This window comes from Mesitornis unicolor, unplaced genomic scaffold, assembly GCF_000695765.1.
Source record: "Mesitornis unicolor isolate BGI_N332 unplaced genomic scaffold, ASM69576v1 scaffold8363, whole genome shotgun sequence".
Classification (NCBI taxonomy): domain Eukaryota; kingdom Metazoa; phylum Chordata; class Aves; order Mesitornithiformes; family Mesitornithidae; genus Mesitornis; species Mesitornis unicolor.
The window spans coordinates 45,416-67,237 of NW_010176846.1; the positions used below are offsets into that span (position 1 = coordinate 45,416).

The 21,822-nt window shown below is 39.3% G+C and overlaps 1 protein-coding gene across 1 annotated transcript in view; it reads left to right on the plus strand.

Annotated features, from left to right (window-relative positions):
• Nucleotides 1-21,822, plus strand: part of CTNND2 (catenin (cadherin-associated protein), delta 2) — a gene marked incomplete at its 5' end in the record, with an annotated part of 150,743 nt that overhangs the window by 30,910 nt on the left and 98,011 nt on the right. The window contains one exon of the mRNA XM_010181860.1: nucleotides 19,459-19,576. Within this exon, the coding sequence (XP_010180162.1) occupies nucleotides 19,459-19,576 (118 nt within the window). The remainder of the gene's footprint in view (nucleotides 1-19,458; nucleotides 19,577-21,822) is intronic.

The following is a 21,822-nucleotide window of genomic DNA, read 5'->3' on the forward strand; positions in this document are numbered from 1 at the left end:
AGAACTGGAAGGCCAACATGCAGCACTAGGGAGGCGTTGTACCTGCAGCAGCTTTGCGTCAGCACGTCCAGCCAGCAGTACAGACTATTGCATTTGGTATAAACTTCCTGTGGGCCTGGACTGTACATTTAGATTGTTATTCTCAACTGTAGTGGCATACTTTCCACTTTAACTTTGGTTGTTAACCATACCTGTCTATGCACTGGTAATTCCACTGACAGCAACACCAACGTATCCATGGCAGTCACAAATTCAATGGATTTTGAATCTTCTGTGGAGCTGCTTCGTAGGAGAAGGGTGCTCAGTGAATTTTTAAAAAGCACTCCCTAGGAAGTTGGGAACAAACCACCCTGTTGTACAGGAAGACTGGAAATTATGGCAGAAGACTCACTTGGGTAAACACAAAGCTTCCTGAAGCACAAGCAGAGACCAACGAGTGCAAATCAGAACAACAAAGAAGTATGAAAAGCCTTGGCTCTGCACTTGGGGATGAAATGAGGAAGATCAAAGCCCAGCTGGAGCTAGCTAAGGACATAAAGGGGCACAGCAGGGGATTTTACAGCCTTATGTATCCTGAAAGCAGAAAGAAGTTGAGGCGAATATGAGTCCGTTGATGGACAGGGAAGACTGAAGTACTCAACATTTTTTGTGCCTCAGTCTTATCAGGCAGATCCTGCTCCTAGACTCCTGTACATTTCAGCATGTGTTAGGAAGGAGAGAGGCCAGCAATGAGCAAGCAACAGGTTAAGGACTATTTGGAGACAACATATCCATGAAAGTCAATGGGATTTACCCAAAGGCACTGCAAGAGAAGTTGGTGGGTATGGTTTTAAGGCACATATCATGCTGGTGTTTGGAAGAGTGATAAAGTGTCTGGCCACGTGGATGAACGAAGAGCACCAATGCAATATACTATCACTTTTAAGTGTTTTATCAGTACAGACAGGAAACCTTTTGGCTGAACAGCATCCTTTTTGAAAAGGAACTCGCGTTTATAGAGGACACCAAACCAAATAGGAGCCAGCAATGTGTTCTCATCATGCATACGGCAGACTGGGATACATCTGTGGCCAGCAGGCCCATGGAAGATTTTCCCCCTTTACTTGGTACTGGTGTGGCCACCTCTGGCACAGCTTTGAACTCACCCAGTTCAACAGAGATGTTCAGAAGCTGGAGAGTGTACAGGGAAGACGTCACAAGTTTCAGCTTGGAAGGTTCAAACTGAGCATTGTGCTTTACCAGGAAAGGTACTGCAACACTGGAACACATCAGTGGTGGGATCTCCGTCCTTTGGTGTCTTCAAGGCGCTCTAATAAAACCACTGACCTTGACTTGTGCCTTCCTCAGGCAACAGGCTGGACTTAGATGACTTCCCACACATTCCTTCCAACCAGCATTTCTGAGATTTTGTGAGCGACTCCAGTGTTTCAAGTCAAGCACCTGGAAAACGAGGAGTACAGAAACTGTGAACTCTGTAACAAAATCTGGAAGAGAATGAAATTCCTTTCATCCTTTCCCTTCTCGGAGGCCATTATTTCTTTTCCCTTGCATTGGTCATGGAGTACGCTGACAGAGGCCAGCAGGCTGACAGAAAGCAACCCTTTCTACAGTGTAACTCTGATTCACGTCAACTTAAGTCCATCCAGTGCAGTGGCTGCGGCGTGAGCCCTGTGGGGGTGAAAAGTGACAGTGCAGACAACGTACCACCATCATTCTGTAAAAGGGGGTTGAATTACAGTTGCAGAACTTAATTTGGGTATTACTTGAGTTTTAAGTGCTTAACTTTCTAACCATACGGGTCTGTATAGTATATTAAAATTCATAGTGATGAACTGATTAGCGATTGCAGGTATAATTACTTTCAAATGTCAGACAAACAGCTAGAGAAAGTTTGGTATTTGACATATCTTTTTTAATTACAGTAGTGTAGGTTAATGAGTTTTCATTTGTTTTCTCTTAATTTTTGTTAGGACTAATTTCAAATCATAGGTTAGTTGATGAAGTAAATAAAGCTCTGTGAATTAGTAAGTGGTATTTTGATGGGATTTTAAATTGAAATGTATCGTTATGACATTGGACATATGTAATAAGGTGTTTATTTTAATAGACTCTGTTTCACATACAGCAGAATTAAATAATCACCATGATCTGAAACACTAAGCAGACAGTTTGAACACAAGGTACTTAAATGGCATTTAATTCTCAAAGTAAGAATTCCTTTCAGACATACAGTAAAAGGAGATCTGCTTGTTTCTCTTCACATAAATATCATTGCATAAATGCAGTGGGAACACCCTAGAAGACTTAATTTTCACAAAGCTGACTGTGAAATGACTGAAAATGCTCTGGAAATGAATTCTGAAGTGCACTGTGTTTTATAGTAGCATTATGAAACACACCAGAAGTATCTGGTACTTGAGTTTGATGGCAAAGCTGCCAACTCTGTGGGATTAAGTGCGCAGCTAGAGAGGGTGTCCTGCTGCCGAGCCCCCCAGGGAGACACCACTCTCTGATGGCAGAGGAGCGGGGCCAGGCTGCCCATTGGGTGGGCTGCTCTTCTCTTTGGGAGGGTGGGCAGCGTGATCCACTCTTTGTGGAAGGACATTTTCAGCTCATTGTGTGGCAGCGCATTGCCTTGGTTGAGTGAACTTTTATTCATCCTATAAGCAATGTGTATTTTTCTCTTAATTAAACATCATTCTTTGCTAGCTGTCACACAGTGGAGGTCTAAAATACAGTGTGACAATGGAAGAAAGAGAAGTGGCATTATGAAAAACAGATCAGAAAGACATTGATGAAGCAATTTTTCTGAAAGAAAAAGACTTGGGGGGATGTTGTCAGTTAGTAACTACCACTTTTTAGAATACATGTTTATGATGAAAAGAGCACAGACAATCTCAGAATTGTGGTTACAAGCTGCTGTTTGTAATTTTTGACATCAAGATGAAAAGTCAGAAAAAGTATTGACCTTTACATGCACAGTGGCTAAAGTGCCATTTGCAAGTCACTAGAAACAATTAAATCCCCTCAAAATTGTGATCAGACTTCAAAATTCTCTGCAAAATATTAATACTACATTTTTTGAAGGAATGGAGCTAGGAGAAACCCAGTGGATTTTTCATTAATTCATTTTCCTAGCTAATATAATTGTAACATTTAGGTTTTATTTTTCAGTCATCTCATTGATACCTCCATATTTTTCTGGAGTTCTCTAGAATACTGTAAACTGAAATATTTCCAGAACTCTGCTCTTTATTTCAGAGTGACTTCAGCATTGAGCTAAATAAACAAATATAGTTGCACTTGGTCTTTGAAGTGGTTTCAGAGTTTATGCTTGTTACTGCTGTACTTTCTGGGTATTAATAGTAGCAATCAACTTCTCTGGCACCACAATTTTTTTTAGCTGTCAAGTTTCTTTGACTTAGCAGGGTGGATTTCTAAAGCAAGTTTATAGTATGACAACTGGCCTGGATCTTCTGGGGCAGGTTGTGCCCCTCTTCAAGTGGAGTTTGGGTTATAAATGTGTAAATTGAAGACTGAAGTGGTCTAAAGCGCTTTTATTTGGGGAAAGGGGCATACTGAATGTCATGAAATGATTACTGTAAGAGGCTACAGCGAATCACAAAGGCAGGTGTATGAGGTTTTGCCATCTGAATTATAACAGCTCAGTGCTATTAGATATGTTCTGTGAAAAGATTTAACTGTGCAGATTGAAATTCCAACATTCACCTCTATACATTCGAGTGGCTTTGGCTGCAGCTGTCACAGCAGTACCACTGACTGGGAAAGGCTGTGGTCAGAGCAGCCCGGCACAGCCACAAAAGGTGTGGGTGAAGGATGAGGTTTGTGTTTTCCATCTGCCAGGGTGCTGCTTTCCATGGAGATTGTCAGAGAGCAGGTGACATGTGTGACAGTGGTGTTTCGTGGCTTAATACCATGAGGCTGAGATCAACATTGTAGGTAAAATGATCAGACAAGAGTGCAAATATGGTTGATGAGCAGTAGGCTTAAAAATAAAATTGAAGCTGAGTATGAATTACAAGCTGGGTGTTGTAACCAAGAGTTTTGATTTAGAGACTTGTCTGCACAGTGGAAGAGCAGAAAACAAAGAACGACAGAATAGTTGTGTCTCAGTAATTCTCCATGCGAATACTGTCAGGGTAGTCCCCGTGTCCCCAAAGGAAGTTAGCGCAGGATAAATACTGCATATGAAATTCTAATAGCTTTTCTGTAAGCTTCCTTCAGCAGAAGAGTCCATACAGTGCCTGCGTGTTCCTGGTGAGTTTGGTGGCACCCATTGGTGCCAGTGGGTGTTTGTGGAGTGCAGGGGTACTGCTCTTCCCTTCATCTAAATGCTGGTGTAGTTTCGCATAGCTAAGAAGTCTCTTCCCAGAGGTGTGCTCAGAGCGATACTTACCTGCCGCTGGCATCCAAGGATGCAGGGAGAGGCATCTGTGCCCAGCGAAGCCCAAGTTGTTGTCTGATCCTGATTACATTAGGGAAGAGAGGCTGAGCCTCGTCTGAGGCCCCTCCAGTACTTCTACTCGACATGGTATGGGAGAGTGTAGGGTTGTCAACAGCATAACATCCCATAGAACAAAATCCACAGGATGGAGGAAAAAATATGGGACTGATGTGACCTTCCAGTTTATGCATACATAAGATTATATTAACAGCTGATTTAAAACATGACACAGTTACGGCTTGTGGTTTATTGAGGAGCTGGGGTTCAGGGGATCTCAGATGGAGACCGTATACTTTGCACTTAAGGAGGCCAATGAATTTCAGCCTAGTCCACTTAAGTATGCAGGTCTTAGGGTGTTCAGGATAATAGTCCTTTAACCAAAAGCACTGCAAAGTCTCCAGAGGCTTTAGGAGTGGGAAGAGAAGGAATATCAAAACCAGTATAACAGATTTGAGAGAGTCAGCTACCTAATGAGATGTGTCAGGGTCCAGCAGGAGCAGGGCTGCTCCCCAGGGTCAGTGAGGTGAGGGTAGCTGTGACATGGACAGGCAATGCACTCACCAGTGGGCTCAGCCAGGGGAGCAAGGTTGGGGAGACAGCAGTGGATCCTGTTGGCACTCCAAGGATCATCAGGTGACAGCAGGGGATCAAGTCCAGTCCAAGACAGAGGCAGGAAATCCAAACAATGAGCCAGAAACAGGGCTGGGGACCAGCACTGCTGCAGTATCGCTGGGGTACAGACCAGGGCTCCAGGCTCAACTGCCCAGTCCTGGGCCACAGGCACTGGTGTGTAAAGCTGGTAGGTGAGCAGGTAGTTATGCAAAAATGAGGTAAATCAAATAATACAGAAGTGGTAGGAGTGACTTTAATCCTAATTTTAGAGACATAGAGCAGACAGGTTATGATTGGACTGAATGATCTTAAAGGTCTTTTCCAACCAAATGATTCTATGAGTCTAATTAATAAATTGCAGGCTAATTCTGCCTTTCTCAGTGCAGTGTCTGTAAATGAATCATCTCATACAAAACAGACAGGTAGTTCATCAGCTATGATCACGTGAGCTTTCTGTATCCCTCTTGCTCTGGGCAGAATGATAACTCAAGCACAAGGAACTAGAACATTGCGATACTTGATTCATGCAGTTACCATCTTGATGGAGTGTCATTTTACCAGAGCCACCTGTTCAGGAAGGGAAAAAAAATTCCACTAGTACTTGGTATTAGCATATTTATTTCAACAGGATGTGGCAATGGAAATCAGCTCAGCACTGGGAAATAAGCTCTGAGCTTCCTAAAGTTGCATTAAATAATTTGCACTCTTTTGTACCTAATATAGGAAATTTTACTGTAATTCTGGGAATTGTTTTTGCACTGTATCAGAGGAAGCTATGTTGTTGAGTAACTGACAATTAACTGAGAATGGTAAAATAATAATTATGAAATTAGAATAAGTGTTTATTCATAAAAGAACAGACACCTTTATAGGCTGCAATTATCTTTTTTGCTAATTTGGTCTCTGACTGGCACAAAAAGCATACAAAGGATGAAACTGTTTCCAGGCATAACAGCAATACAGTCAAAGCACTGTGTTAGAGGTGAGGTTTGTGCTCTGTGTGTGTTGTAAAAGCAGGTCATACAGGAACAAGTCTGATGGTGCCGAGTACCTGTCACTCAGGGAGTGCTTATCTGTCAACTGAAGAATAATCACAACTGCAGAAATCCCTTGGTGTAAGACCCTGTGACGTACGAAAGAGTTGGACACTGGGACAGGGCAGTGTAGTGTTTTGTAAGAGGTTCATTTGGGCCAAAGAGCCAAGTTGCCAGACATCATCCCTGGGGTGTAAGCCAAAGGGGTAGAGAGCATTGACAAAAGTGCTAGTAGAAGAGCATGTTTGTTCATCATTTTGTATGACACAGACTAGCTGGGGAGAAGCAGGGCTGTGGTAGAGTGATTCCCTTCTCTTTTTACAGGTTATTTCGAGCAGCAATGATGCACAATGACTCATTAGGCTGAAGGGCACGCTAGAGGGTCAGTTCTTTCATCATCTCTCAGTATGTACATAGAGCCGTTTGGAGATATGATGAAGTGACATAATCTGAGGTAGGATACACACTCCAGCAATTTCAGGTTAACTGTCATGAAAATAGGACATGGACATACATATTTATTTCTTATACTGAAGGCACATTTAGCCAAAGCATAAGAAAGATAATTTATTATGCATCATATTAGATTTTTGGTGGGTTTTTTACAATCAGGCAATTTATGAGAATGAGATTTTTTTACAGGTATTTAGCTTAAAATATCTTATCACTGTGACATGTTATTGGTTGGAGGCAGCGTAGATACCTTGGTGGTTTTAGTGGAGTTAAAGCACAGAAGTAGGAAAATTGAGGGGAGAAGTGTTCTAGAAAGAGTAAAATAGAGGAACAGTATCATATAATGAATCATGTGACTAAAAAGAAATAATATGAGCAAATAATAAATGAATTTTGAGATGCCTAACTGAAAATTGTCAAGAAATGCTAGTGTGAGTATGTAGATAATGACAGTAAAACAGAAAGTAGAACTAATATATTAGTAACTAGTCTAGACTAGGAACAGGGAGAAATGAGATACAAGACAGCATTTCTAAGGACTTTCAGTTTGGTAGAGGAAAAAGATGTCTCTCAAGTTTGAAGACAGACTCCAGCCAGATAAATATCCACAGCAGTCAGTTCACTGAGGGTCTCAGTATACACACAGTTGAAAAACACTTGACTTCTACTTTTCTATGCTCTGCTGTAACTTAATTTGTTTCAGAGTAGTGTTTCATACTTCCTAATATTCTGAGTGTTCTGCTTTGTGACTTCTTATCCTCTGTATTAAAATTTCTAAGTAGCTGATCAGAAAGAGATGAACCTAATAATCTAATGAACTGATTGGTGGTGTAATTAATTGTGCTCATCTGATTAGTCAACAAGCAAAGCTGATTTACCATCCTTTCTTCTCAAGGCTCTGTGCTGGTAATGTTTTTTCAAGAATGTAAAATTGATGCAGGAAGGCACTTGAAGCTTAGATGTGACAGGGAGATTGCTTTGTAGGTTAGGGGAATCATCTCACTTAAGCAATTACAATCCTATTTGTTTGTTCTTCCAGGTTGATAGGATTACTTACTGCAAGTCATATTTTTTTTTCTGGAACATAATCTTTATTCATAGGATTTTCAGACTGGTAACTCTGCTAAATATAAGTATTTACATCGTCTATTATCTGATTTTTCTGATTATCTTCTTCACTTGATTTTAAAACCAAAACAAAAGAACTGTATAACTTTCCAATATTTTGATTTATAAGACTAATGATGCTTTTAAATGTTTCAAACTCAAGGGCATGTGCAAACAGACTTACTAAGCTTAAGTGCCTACTGAAGAATCAGCATAACAAATGCAAAAGTGAGAATTAGAACATAAAAAATAGAATCTTATGTCAAAATGGAACCCAGAATGTATCTGTAATGACATTATTTATTTTTGTATTTGTACAGCTAGAAAGTCACATCTGAACTGTCATCTAGGCCAAGTAGAAAGCTTGTCTAACTCACAGTGAGAAGCCGAAGTGACGGTGTCATGAGATCCTGTCCAAAGTTTTAAACTATTTTACCCTCATACAGGTCCTATTCTAAGTTAATGAGTATGAGATAAGGTCTAATTTTTTTTTTTTTTTAAGATACAGCTTTCTTGTTTGCATAGATACGCACTCATGTCTGTATATTGTCAAACTAGGAGACTTCATTTTGGCTTGCCACCATTTCAGATGTCTACTTACGTGGGGATATAATTTCCTGCCCAGCTGACTCTAGAATTACTGGTTTTATACCTGAACCACAGATTCAACTTATTACGTCATCTTGTAGAAGGAATTTGATAGCTGTGGCACAGGGCTTCTCACTGCACACGCTTGGTTGTCCTCAACTGCATTTGTGTAACTAAAACTTTAGGAGGTCCTTCACATATATGGCAAATAGGTCTATTTGGCATACAGACCTTATTGCCATATAGTGAGCTATTTATTCATTGAACATTTAAACCTCCTGTTTTGTGTGGGAGACTGACTGACTCCTCAGTGTCTCAGTTGTACATCGATCAAAAAAGGAGGCACAAGTAATACCATCAGCAAGATAGGAAACTACAGTTTATTAATTAAAACACTTTTTTTTTCTATAATGGACAGTTAAGAGAATGTATGGTCAACAGTTGAGACTCACTGGAATCCAAGACAGTCAAATTACTGAGAAAATTTAAATGCAGATATTAGATTTAAAATTGCTTTCGTTTTTTGCTTTTCTGGGGAAGTAAAGCCATATTCTTTCATTGAAGATTTCTGAGTGTGCTGGAGACCAGATTCTAAGTGCCTTATTAAAATGGAGCACAAGATGACTCCAGAGAGTGCAAACTCTCAGGACTTCTTGGGTTCATAATATCTTGACAGAGGGAAGAAAGGATGTACCAACTGGTCCTTTAAGAAAGCAAGATATTTAACAAATCTACTTCAAAAAAAGCATAACTTAAAGTCTGTTTTCTGTGGGTTTTGGTGTGGATTTTTTTTCTGGTTCCAAAAACTATACTTGTGAAACTCTTTCATGGATTTTTTTGGTTTGGGAGTTTTATTAAATAAGCAAACTGTTCCCTTTGGAAAAGCATCATGCTTATTTTTAACTGTTAATTTTATGTGATGGTCTGGTCCTTTCCTATTACTCTCGAGACAAATATATCTTCTGTAGCTAAGACGTGCCTGCTAGCACTGAACAGTTTAGTGCAAAACCTGAGAGCAGGTCAGGAATGCATTTTGGTCTCATGTTGGATTCTGAAGTTCCACTTTTATCATCATCAACTCAAGGGTTCAAAGTATTTCTGAGTGTATAGAAAAGAGGCTTGCATGTATCCCTGAAAACCACATGAGCTTCACAGGGAATAAGCCAAGGGGAAAGAACTGTCAAAACCAAGAGTTTTTGTTTTCATTTGTTAGTACTAGTTGTTCTTAAGCAAAAACAAGGTCAAATACATCAGAGGATGACAATAAATCTCACACACTATGTGAAATTGGCTAAATTCCTTTTCACAAGTTTCAGATATGAATGAAAATCCTTTTCTCCAGCTATTTTATATGTTAAACTTTTGGTTGAAGGAGGGCTATTTTTCTTTACAAAACTAAAATAATATTAGAGAAATAACATTCAAAAGATTTTATAAAGTGTTCTCAGCAGTGTAAGAGATGCTGACAAATACAATCAGAATAATATTTTAAACACTTAGTAAATTACTGTCTTTTACAGATAGTGTATTTTTTGATGCTTGATATGAACTCTCAAGCATTTTACCGGCTTCTTTTCAATTGTTCTTATGAATGCAGTTGTAATGCCAAGTTTTTTCCTGTGAATATAGTCTACAAAATACATTTTTCTTCTTGTGGAAGTATTTTTGCTACTGCAGCTCATGCAAGGCAGACATTCCCACAGGACAAATACGGACTTCATCTTTTAGTGGAGGAGAAAAGTAGACATAGAAATTCTGAACAACTAACCTGAATTTTAATACTTCAGAAATTGCTTGAACAGTTAATGTAGAGGAAGGCAATTAAGAAGATCAAAACAGACCAATTTGTAAGCATTTGAAGAAAATAATCTGATAAATAATAGGTAGAATGGGGTTAATTGAATACCGTTTATGTCTGATCAATGGTTTTGTTCTGACTAAGATAACCAGCTGAGCAGGAAAATGAAAAAACAGGAGAGACAACTTTATAATTCTGAAGCATCTGACAGAATATTTCTGGGTTTTCACACTGACCAGAGTAAGTGACGAGGGAAGAAGAAATCAGACCAGTAATACTTCCTCGGGATATGCTCTCACCGGCCACATAGCTGTTTCTCTGGGTGCTGGCATGCAGGGCAAGGAGGCATGATGCCTGCATTTAACAGCCTCAGTGGCATCCTTCTTCACAGATTTGTCCTGTCGCTCTTGGATCCATGCATCACAGGTCCATGTGTCCTCTAGCAAGAAATTCTGTAGGACAAAAGTGCCTGAGTGAATGCTGGAAGAGTTAGTTCAGGTGTGAGGAACAACACGGCTGTGCTGGTGTTTGTGCTAAATTGGTCAGTGTGGAGATGCACTCGAAGAGAAGCTGGTGAGAGAGCCAGCAGCGGTGGTGATGTAGCTCTGTCAGGGCCAGCTTCTGTGTCTTCACCAGCTGCTCTACTGTGCCTTACAGATGCACCACCATTTCTTCCAGTACTAGCAATGAGGGACCAGAAATCTCTCAGGACTGTCCACATCCTTTCTTCTTCCATGCTCAGCTGTGTTTATGACTATACAGAATAATATAATTTAACAAAAGGTAGGAAGTGTATGTCTCTCAGACCATCAGGTCTGACTACTGATTCAGAAGCCACTGCTGAGATGCAGTGCATCTACTCTCTCTTCTCCAGCTGTTGGACAGCTATTCAGATTGCCTTTCTCTCTGGGAGAATGAATGACACCGCGGTGTATCATTTGTACATAAGATCAAAAGAAGAGACCCAAAGCAGTTTTCAGTCTTCTTGAAACAGATGTGATTTCTTTGGTTTTAATAACTCTGAATAGATTTCTCTTGTGAGCTTGTCTCCCTTCGAGCCCATATAAACTTTTTTCAGCCATAGCTTCTTTTGAGCACAACATCTACAGCTCAGCTTCACTGAACTACCATCCTTTTTTTTTTGTTTTAAGCCTCCCTTTTCTGGTTCCATCTGGTGGCACCCGGTTTTCAACTGAAATGAAAGTTGACTTATGTCCACCTTCTCTGCGACCAGAATGACTTCATAAATTTTTATTATATTCTTCTGCTCCTGTTATCTGTCACTCTTTCAACCTGCTGGGTTCTGGCTTACTAAATTCTTTCTAATGTGGATGTGTGTACCCCTCCTCCAGATCTTTTCCAGTTCTGCTGTATCATTTTTGAGATGAGAGGGTCAGGATTTTGCACTATAATAAGACCAGTGCATACAGTGGTATACTTTGTTTTAGTTTATGTTGTTTGCCTTATATGCCTTTCAGTCCATTTTGCTCATGTGGCTGCTGTTGAGTATTGAGCTATCTCTTCATGGATGTCTGTTATAATACCACGGTTTCAGTGGTCAGTTCTGAGCCCAACATATAATAAGTAAAATCAGGAATATATGGGATTTTTTTATCATGTACATCAATTTATATTGATGTACATTACTTTTAAAGTCCTGCAGTTCTTCCATGTTAGTTCTTAGCTCTTTACTCTGAATAACGTAGTATCTTCAGCAAATTTTAATTTCACTGTTTATCTCCTGTTTCTGATAAGTTACGCGGAATCACTCCACTGGTGACCACCCACCATTGTGAGAACTGACCATGTATTTCCTGTGTTTTAACAATTATCTATCCATCTTGGCATAGGTAGGACTGTGAATCAGCCCTTCTGACTCCTCCTAGCGTGTCTGATTACTCCTATGTCCACTACTTCTGTACTTTATTATGGTTTGCCATAGTTCATAGCATTTTTCAGCATGCTGTTGTATTTACATTCTTCCAGTCCTGAGATAGCAAAGCAGTTTAAAGTGAGAGGGTGTACACCATGTCTATGGCACAGTCAAGTAACAGTGAACAGTTCAGACGCTACCATTACAGGTTTAAATGATGGCCTCCTAAGATCTGCAAAGCACTACTGGCAGAGTAGAGTGTATGTTGAAGCAAGAGTAATGGTTGAATTATACCCGATACCTTCTCATTTAAATTCATACAACCTTGTGCTTTTCAGTGGAAAAGGCAGCCATTCAAAAGTCTTAGGATAGGTCAGTTTATTGTGCTCCCTCCGATAAGGAGGAAAAAGGAAAGTCTTTCCTGAAAATAGAATCACAGAATTGTTACAGTTGAAAAAGACTTTTAAGATCATCAAGTCCAACCATTATCTAACTCTACCATGCCCACTTCTAAACCATGTCCCTGAGCACCATATCTAGACGGCTTTTAAATATATCCAAGGATGACGATTCAACCATTCAAGTCTGCTTTTCCTCATCTTTAGGTTTGCTGCAGTCTCTGGGTGTCAGTAAACAGCTATGTGGTGCTTGGCAGGCCCACGACACCACACCACTCCACACCACTTGGCACCGCATTGCACCACGCTTGTGTGCGATAGGTTTTCAACACATGTAGAGCCCCATTTGACAATGTCACAATTCTAAATGGAGAAAAGCGCCTTCATATTGGCATTCTTAAACTGTTCCAGTTATGACCTTCAGAGTCTGCACCACAGCAGCTTCTTCCCAAGGGCAGTAAGTGGCACAATATCTCATCTCTTGCCAACTGAATGAACACAGGTCAGACTGATTTTCACCTCCTGCAGGTAGTGTATTAAAAGCGGTATATGGATAAACAGCTGAACATTAATAAGTGCAATGATTTTTATGGAGCCAGATACTACCTGTCAGATAAATGAAATATCAAATCAGAAATTTGCTGCAGGTGGGATTTTTCTATACCATAATTAAATATATTTCCTGAATACACTATGTGTAATTCTGTATTTAAACAGAAGTTGCACTTCAGTTGAAAACACACAGCAAAAGGAGAGAGGAGGAATTAGAAATATTTTTTTTTCTTTCAGATGAGGCTATGGTTGGTTATACCATGAAGCCTTACCAAAAATATTTTATGCCATAAAATTTTGGGGGTTTTTTGTTGTTTTTTTTAAGGAAGACAATTTCTTTTAAGATGGTTATTGCATTTTTTGTTGTTTTCCAGCATGTATCTCTTCAAAACATGTCAAAATAGCCAAAAATTATGTGAGAAGTCAATTGCTTCACAGATCACACAGCACGGTCATCAAAAGCAATGCATTTAGCCTAAGGATTGGATATGCAGAAAAATAGCAGTAAGAGCTACCTGTTGAGTGTTTGACTTGGGAGGCTAATTGCTCTGATGTTTTGAAAATGAAAGGTATGACTGAATAATCAAAGCTAAATTACATTGTCATAGCATTTGATAGAAAGGTTAATAACCAAGACTGTATCCGTATTAGACTATCAGATGTTTGTCTAGTTGCAAAGTATGCTTTTAAAGTGAAGTGAATACCTAAGAGATAAAGATCTGGGGTCAAATTCTTTGTTGATATAAAATGATCTTACTTCTTTAATTACAGTTGAGCTATTCTAATTAATAAGAGAGAATTTGCACTACAGCCTGTTATTCTTAATACACATGCAGGATTGATGAATTATTACTCAAGACCAACTCACAGATAAAGAACACTATAGCTGGTACTAAGAACATTTAGCAAGAAGAAATCTTGCTAAGACTGCATTGAACTATCATTCAACTTGGGCAAAATTGCAAGGAAGATATGTGACAGATCTATTTAAATTTATTATTACTTCCAAACAGTAAGCTGATTTTGTAGTCACTAAAAGCCTAACACACAGAAACTGTTAATAATGAGGATGAACCATCTTGTGTTTTCTCATTTTGTCTCACTGCCTTGTTTAAATTTCTGTATTGTCTGAGAAATAGCTACTCTTATCAGCTAGTTTAGTTTTCAGCAGTAAGGGATGATTTTTAAAAGTCTTGGTGTACAAATAATGATAAAAAAATTAGAATTTGTCTAAAAGTTACAGTAATAACCGTAACTACTACAGCTAGTCTATTTGCTGTATGTCCAAAGGCTGCACTGAATACCTACAGATAAGCCAATGTGACTCCAGGTCTACTCCATTATAAAAAGCCCTTAAAATTGTATAGTTGTCAAGGGACTGCTGATGACTGTGAGCACACTTGCTGGATATATGTATGATGCTGGTTGCTTCTTTTTGCTGTCTGTGTTACTATATTAACGCAAAGAGCCTGAATGCTTATAGAAGCAGCTGGAAGTACACAGGAAAACTAATAGCTCTTACGTGATCATCTGCTACATTGCAGACCAGCTCAGAGAATCATCACCGTTCACTGCAGCCTGTGATGGGACTGGGGATGCCAGCTTGACACCGAGACAAGGCTCTGTCCCTGAAAGACTGCTTAGCCAGTCAGGCAGAAATAAAAATACACAGCATATAAGAGAGCACACATAGAGAAGGCCTGTATCGGGGACTTTTTTTTTCCTATGTGTTTTAAAAATGAATATTTAGTGCATCAGTTGCAACTTGGTTATTCAGTATTCTCCTGAGGGCTGTTCCCTTGCTAGATATCCTGAGGGAAACATAAACATGTTTTAAACAACACTAATGGAGTTTTTTGAATTCTTGGTTTATATAAACTTTTCCCCCTTTCTGTGAAAAATCTCTTTTTGGTGGCTATTAAAACACGTAGAAGGACAAAAAAGATTGAGCCTGTAATATCCTTCTTACACAAGACTTTTTGGTATCGAGGTATACTTTGGATGCATCTGGAGTTTCATACCAAAGGTAATTTCTGAGTTCCACCTGATTCAGGATATTGTCCTTCTGGTCCCTGTCCTTTCTTACATCACATCACTCCATAACAAAAATGTTACATAAACTAGGTATTAAACATGCTTTTGCTTTTTATCATGGGGCCTTGAGGAAGACCCATCTCAATTTCATCTTTGCTAAATACAGATCATTTGTTCTCAACAATTATCCTGCACGACTCCAGTGAGATCTGCAGTCTGCAGACCTGTAGCTGGTACAGGAAAGGTCATACTACTTGATGTGACCTGAGCAGGCTCAAGGAGGGCAGTTGCTTCTGTAGATACTTTAATTCTGCCCTTGGGATTTGTATAACTGCCACTGGGAGTAATCTCAACAGCTCGCTAAATACTCTCATATCCAGAGGGCATGTCATTCAGCACATTGACTTTCTGGATGATCTTTCCATAGAATTCAATGTCCTTGGATAAGGACATTGAAGGTCCTTGTCATGGATAAGGCAGTTGAACTTAGTTATCCTAGAGTCATAAGAATATTGCTCAAAACCTCCCACAGTTTGTATAAGTGTATGGAAAATGACCCTAAAGGAGAAAAACATAACTTGGCACAACCCATCTTCCTCTACTTCAAATCCCACCAATTATATTGAGTAACTAAGGTAAGTGCTAGGGTTGACAGGAATCAGGTATGTGTTGTGCAGTGCATTCCTTTATGCCACATGCTTCATATCCACAGAGCATTGGATTGACAGCCTTTAGGTATGTTTGGAGGATCATGCCTGCTTTTACATTCCTCTTCTCTTTCCATTCCTGGATTATTGGCAAAATTGGTCTGCCATTTGTTCAGAAAACAGTAGTTTGATGAGCCATGGGTCTGAGCTCTTGTTCGTACTATCTGTTCTTGCTGTTCCTCTCCTGAGAAGCAGCTGTTTATGCTAGCTGGTTTTCGAAGGTCTGAATGGGACCTTCTGACTAAACTGAGTGTTATTCTTCAGCACTCTGTATTCTTTGTATTCTCATGTGACTGGATTCCATTTGAAATTAATTTCACTGGTTTATAGAGATCTAAAGGACTCCTTGTTCTGTCAGATTCAAAATGTCAGCCTACACCTCACATATGCCCTTTGAGTAGTTTCCACTAAGAATCAAAATTTACCAGGCAATTAAGGTTTTTCTGGGCTGCCTATATGATGGAAAAGTATTTTTTTCCTGAAGTCTGATGCCTTGTATCTCCACTTCTCTTTAAAAACACAGAAAATGTGGTTTCACCTGTTTGGAGACTGGCACTGGTGCTTACTTTATGGGACATTTTACCAACAATAGATACTACTGATGCTCCACTTTAAGGTTTGCACAGTGACCTGTAAATTCACAAATGACAAATCATGTCTTACTCACTGTCACACTGACAGCTACAGCATGTTTGAGTTAACAAGGAGAAATAAGAAAATTAGGATGGCAGTGTGGTATTATTGACAGCTCAAGTAAACTGGAACTTGCTTCTCTTTCACAGAACTACATAGCCTAAACAGGATGATATTAGAAACCTTTTGTGAAAGATCTGTTAACAAGGGTTCCTTCAATAGAGGTGAAATGGGACTAGTTAGATAATAGAATGTATTTCTTCTTAAATAAATAAATTATTCTTCCAAAATGTTGATGCAAGATCTGGGTTCATCTTGGTTTTTAATCTATTGCTCATGTAAATAAATACTCCGGTCTGGGGAGGGCTGTAGTTAGCTATGAGTCAGTGCAGAAACTAGACAGAGACTTTTAAAATAAAAGGAAGAGCAGACATGGGAATTCAGTGTATCCACCTCTTCATTACAGAAGCAACTGAAGCATAATGGGGAAGGATGATAAACAGAAGAAATGAACTCGACAGCTCCTCCACACAAGGCAAAGGAATGGATTTTCTGTGCGAGATGTGCCCCTAGTGTGTCTGTATTACTTTGTATAAAAGCCTCACAGTCTTTGTTTGGCTGGAAATGAATGAGGCAGGCAGTATGCAGCTCAGGGACTGTAAGGTTGCCTGCATTGCTGTCTTGGCGAGGAGAAGTTTCTGGTGAACTTGGAGAGGAGCTTAGAGGCTGTCAGAGAGTCAAGGTGACATGCATTTGGTCATGCTAGAGAGAAGGAGAAATCATCTCGCAGGGAGAATGTATCTCTGTACCAATGTCTAAGTCCCATGTATTTTGAAAGCTTGCACTCAGTATATGCAACTGCAGAAAATTGAGAAGCCTGGACACATGTTGTTAATGCAGAATGTTAAATCTAGTTCTGTTTAAAAGGCTTCAGTAATATTTCAGCTTTTTTTTTAAGTGGTGCAAGGAAATTTCAGTGGTGTGCTGAGAACACTTCCTAGGCATCCTCATATTGTAATTTGTGCAGTTATTGTTTTAGGGCAGGATACAAGACTCCTCCTGTGTCTTTATCCTTCTAGAGGGCAAGAGAGTAGAATTTAAGATAAAAGAAGTCCACTAATCTCCTTGTCCTCAATACCCAACCTCTATCCCACAAGGCACTTTTCTATGATATATACAGCTTTTCCTATGTGTGCTGCCCTTCAGGAATTTCAGAGAGATCTGATGCCTTTAATAAAGGGACTTAAGTATACTCAAAATACACCTCAGCCAGAGTCCCCAGCTCTGCAAATATAGGGCACAGGCACTGTTTGGGGAAAACCATACTCTATAATTTTACCTTCTGGCTTCTGTTGCCCAAAGTCAAGTCAAAAAGTTTGCATCACTTCAAAGGGAGAGGCAATGGAAGACTTTTCCCAGTTGATGCTTTCCAGACCCCAGTTTCTGGATGACAGAAAAGGGTTTCCCTGTGAGCTGGAGGAAGACTTCCCATCTGCTGCTCTTACAGCAGCAAAGAGGGGAAGAGAGGTGGAGTTCAGGGACCAGAAGAACAAGACAACACAAAACTTGCAAGGCATTATAAAGGGGACACTTCTGATGTGTGAAGCACGGTCAACTGGGGAGTCTCAAGGAGAATGTAAGACATGAATTGTGTGCTAGGGAAATAAACAAATTCATTCGAGTGTTCCTGAGCTGTATTTTTTTCATTGGGCTGTCTGCATAAGTGAAGGGAACAGTCTGAATTAATTGGGGTGGTTTGTGTGTGGAGAGCAGAACTAATTAGGACTGTGTAGAGTTGCAAGTATAGATGAAAAATCATGTGTGTTTAGGGAGCAGAATCAATTAGGAACCTGCATCGAAGGGACTGGGAGATTGTCCAGTTATAAGATTATTCGATTAGGAAAACTCTTTAGTGTTTTGGGGGAATGGAAATGCTTTTTTTTAGATGATAAGGAGGCAGAACAAGATGAAGAAGATAGAGCAAAGGAAAAATTAAAAGGAAAACTATCCTTAAGTTTACTCACCTTCCTCCACCTAAAATTAATTCCCTCCCCTCAGGATTCTTGTTCTCTTTCCATCTTTAATGCAAAGGCAATTGAAAATAGCCTAAGAGGAAGAAAATGCCTTGCCTTCTTCCCAAATCAAAGGGCCAATGCCCTCCCTTCTGTTTCCATGCATTGGCATGAAGTACTGAGGGCTGATGAGCTCTTCTCTGTCCTTCCTTTGTATAAACTTCAGGAGCGGGGCAAGAGAAGCTACAGATGGGCCACCTCAGCACAGGGCTGCTTTCCCCTACCAATGGGGACTATGTGAAAAGCGTTACCATGTTCCTAAGATTGCAGATTCACTCATTTTCAAATCAGAACTGCTGTGTAAATTTGAATGCAGTTTTTCTCAGGGAGACTTGATGTTAGCAAGTATAGATTCTGTTTATATATGCTCATTCATACATATTTGTTTCTTTATATATCAATATTTTGAACTTTATAACACATTATGTTATCCAGTAATTTTTTATTTTCATTGTGTTTTTATAAATATGCTCAAAAGGCCCTCTGGCCCTGTCTGAGGAACACAATTATAATAATGAGCTGAGGTTTTAAATTTTGTAATGTAAAACAACTTATGAGTAACTATGTAAAGAGAAGATTGAGGCATTAATGTTCTCTGAAAATGAGAGAAAAGGAAACACTCATGTAAAATGAGAAGCAAGCAATACTAGGTGTTTTATGGTTTGCTTTGATAATATTTTTCTCTCTGGTTAAGAGAGAACTGGGCTCTTCAAATCCTAGGAGATTTCTTTGGCAAAACCTCTAGACTTTTCAAAGCCTGATTTATATGTACATAGGCACATTTTTAAAATGCTTTCTCACTAATATGAAACCTACTTTTAAATAAAAAAGGAAGGAAAATTATCAGCCCTTCTCCAAATTTTAGTAGGCCATGATTCTCCCAGCTCAGTTGGGCGCATGCTGCTTGGCCTCTCAGCCCTTTCTTGTGGGGGACCTGATGACTTCCATTTGCTCCCCTCTGTGTTACCTTTCCCGAGCTCATTCACAGCTGTCTTCATTATTCACAGCTCTGAACTGATGAAAGGAGAAAAAAGAGGAGTGTTTTATCTGTATGTTAATTGTGAGAACGCTTCAGGAGGGGAAGGTGGGCAGGGGAGCTGTGGAGGTGGTGACTTCTGCTGTTGCCTTGCAGGAATGTCAGCTCTGCTGGAGAGGAGGCTCGCAGAAGAATGAGGGAGTGTGATGGCCTGACGGACGCATTGCTGTACGTGATCCAGTCTGCTCTGGGGAGCAGTGAAATTGATAGTAAGGTTTGTCATCTTTGTCTTTTTAGGACCCAGGTACTCGGGGTACATCAGGACTATAAAGTGACAGTGCATTTTTAAAGCAATGCATTGTGAGGAATGCCTTGGCAAACCATGATTTAGCCCATTTTTTTATTTCCCTTCTTTTAAGCTATTGATTGTTATGTGCTAAGTTTTAAATCTGTGTCTGCTAGTGTAGTGTGCACAGGTAAGTGTGTCATCCTCTCATTTGAATTATTAAGGGAGAAAACAGGATATTGATTTAAAAGCGAATCTATCATATTCCCTGTAAATTTCCTTACTGCTCTGCCAGGTTTACCTTAAATTGATTTTCAGTACCCACTATGGGACAGAGCTGAGAACAGTGAGGTAGGCTTACAAGTCAAAAAAAAAAAAAACAGAAAACAAAAAATTGTGCAATTAATAGGCAGTTTTGCAGTAATACCAACATTATTACTTCTTTGAAGGTGATCAATGAATGCTTTCAGTAATGATGAAACTGAAAAATTTCTGTAGGAATGAGAAATACAAGGGCCCTTGAAATTTCAGTGCTACAAGTCAAAAAGGAGTGAAGTCTGTCCAAGTGCAAGACTGGAACCAGCTTTCTGTGCTTGTAGAGTTCACCTTAGCGAAGGTTTCTGTTGCATTTGAGTCTTGGAAGTTTGCGTATCAGTTTTTAGTTTGAGGTAACATTATCCTCACGGTGGACTGGGTTTAGTTGTTTTTGACATAATGAGAATTTTAAGTGTAAAATTATTATTTGTAAAAATAATAATTAAAATTTAGAACCCTAATCAACAAACACAAGGCTTCAACTTCATCATGCTATGGTTTTGCAAAAGTAAATATTAGCGAGAGTGAATAAAATTCACATATGGAAAAGTTAAATAAAAGTAAAAGAAGTAGAAATCCTTTTTTAAAAGTTTATGGTCACTATGAAGTCTGCAAAACTTTCAGGTATGAAAGGTGCACTAAGAATGCTTTCTACGCACACATAAATAGTTCTGCATGTGTTTATGTATTTGGCTTGAGATTTCCAATTAGTGCAAGTGTAATGTGAAATTTCACCTATGTTTAAAAAGAAGTATTACTGTCTAGATGAGTCTGAGTTCAGCATAATTTCTGGAACTTAGTCATCGCAAAAAAGGTCTGCCAAATGCATACCTGGCATAAACTCATACAGTATATGAAAGTAAATGAATCCTCATCTGTTTTCCTCACTGATGAATATGGCAGAGTAAGGCAAAGCCAAAAGCCTCACAGTCATTCCATTCTGATTTAATGGAGCAACAGAGCTGGGATGTAGTGACTATCACTTTTTATCTCCACGGAGCATCAGAAACAGCCAAAATAAATATAGATATGGACTGGCTTTTTTAACTGTGCTTTCCCTGCTTCCAGAAAGTTAAGCTCATATTCTTCTTAAGGATAGTCAAACCAGATTGAACCAAGTAAATGAGGCTTCAAGTAAGTCTAATCTGAACTTCTTTTAGACTTGCAAAAATTATGTTGAATTATCTGTGAATTTTCCTCCACTGGGTCTCAGTCCATTTCTGGATTTCTGCCAGCATCTTCTACAGAAGGCACAACCTATTAGGGGCACAAACAGATGAAAGGGAAGGGCTGCCCACAAGGTGTTTGCAGCCTGGCTAGAAGCAGTAGAACTGTTTTCCAGTCTTGCTTCTGGGACTTGGGAAACATCATCTGTTCATGCTACAAGTACTTGTAAAATGGAGCTCAAATCCCATTTTTCTGGTAATTTACATAGAACTGATACAAGAAAGAGGTTTTCTCTGGTTAAAAGAAAAAAAACCAAACAACCCCACTTCCCAAAAACAACCAAACAAATACAAACATCCCACAACCTATTGCCATTTTCTGTCTGTAGTGTTTTCTATTTGCTAAGGTGGGAGTTTGCTGACATTCTGTATGTGTTCAGGTTCTCTTGATCACTTTTTACCTTGGCTTCTGTTTCAGATGGGGCTCCAGCGTGAAATGCAGAATGACAATAACAAAAACTCACAGAAAAATATTGTCCAGACTACCTTTTTCTTTCCATAAAAATTTCTAAATCTCTTAAGCTGTGGTTACCTGGGAAGCACTCAGAAATGAGCAAATAAGAATTATGCTGGAAAAATGTATGTGCTAAGTTCAGTGATATTTCTTGTGCTTTGTATACAGACTGAGCAAGGGAAGGATTTTAACTTTTTTCTGGTTTTGTTTTCTGTATTTATTCTTTTTTTGTCACACTT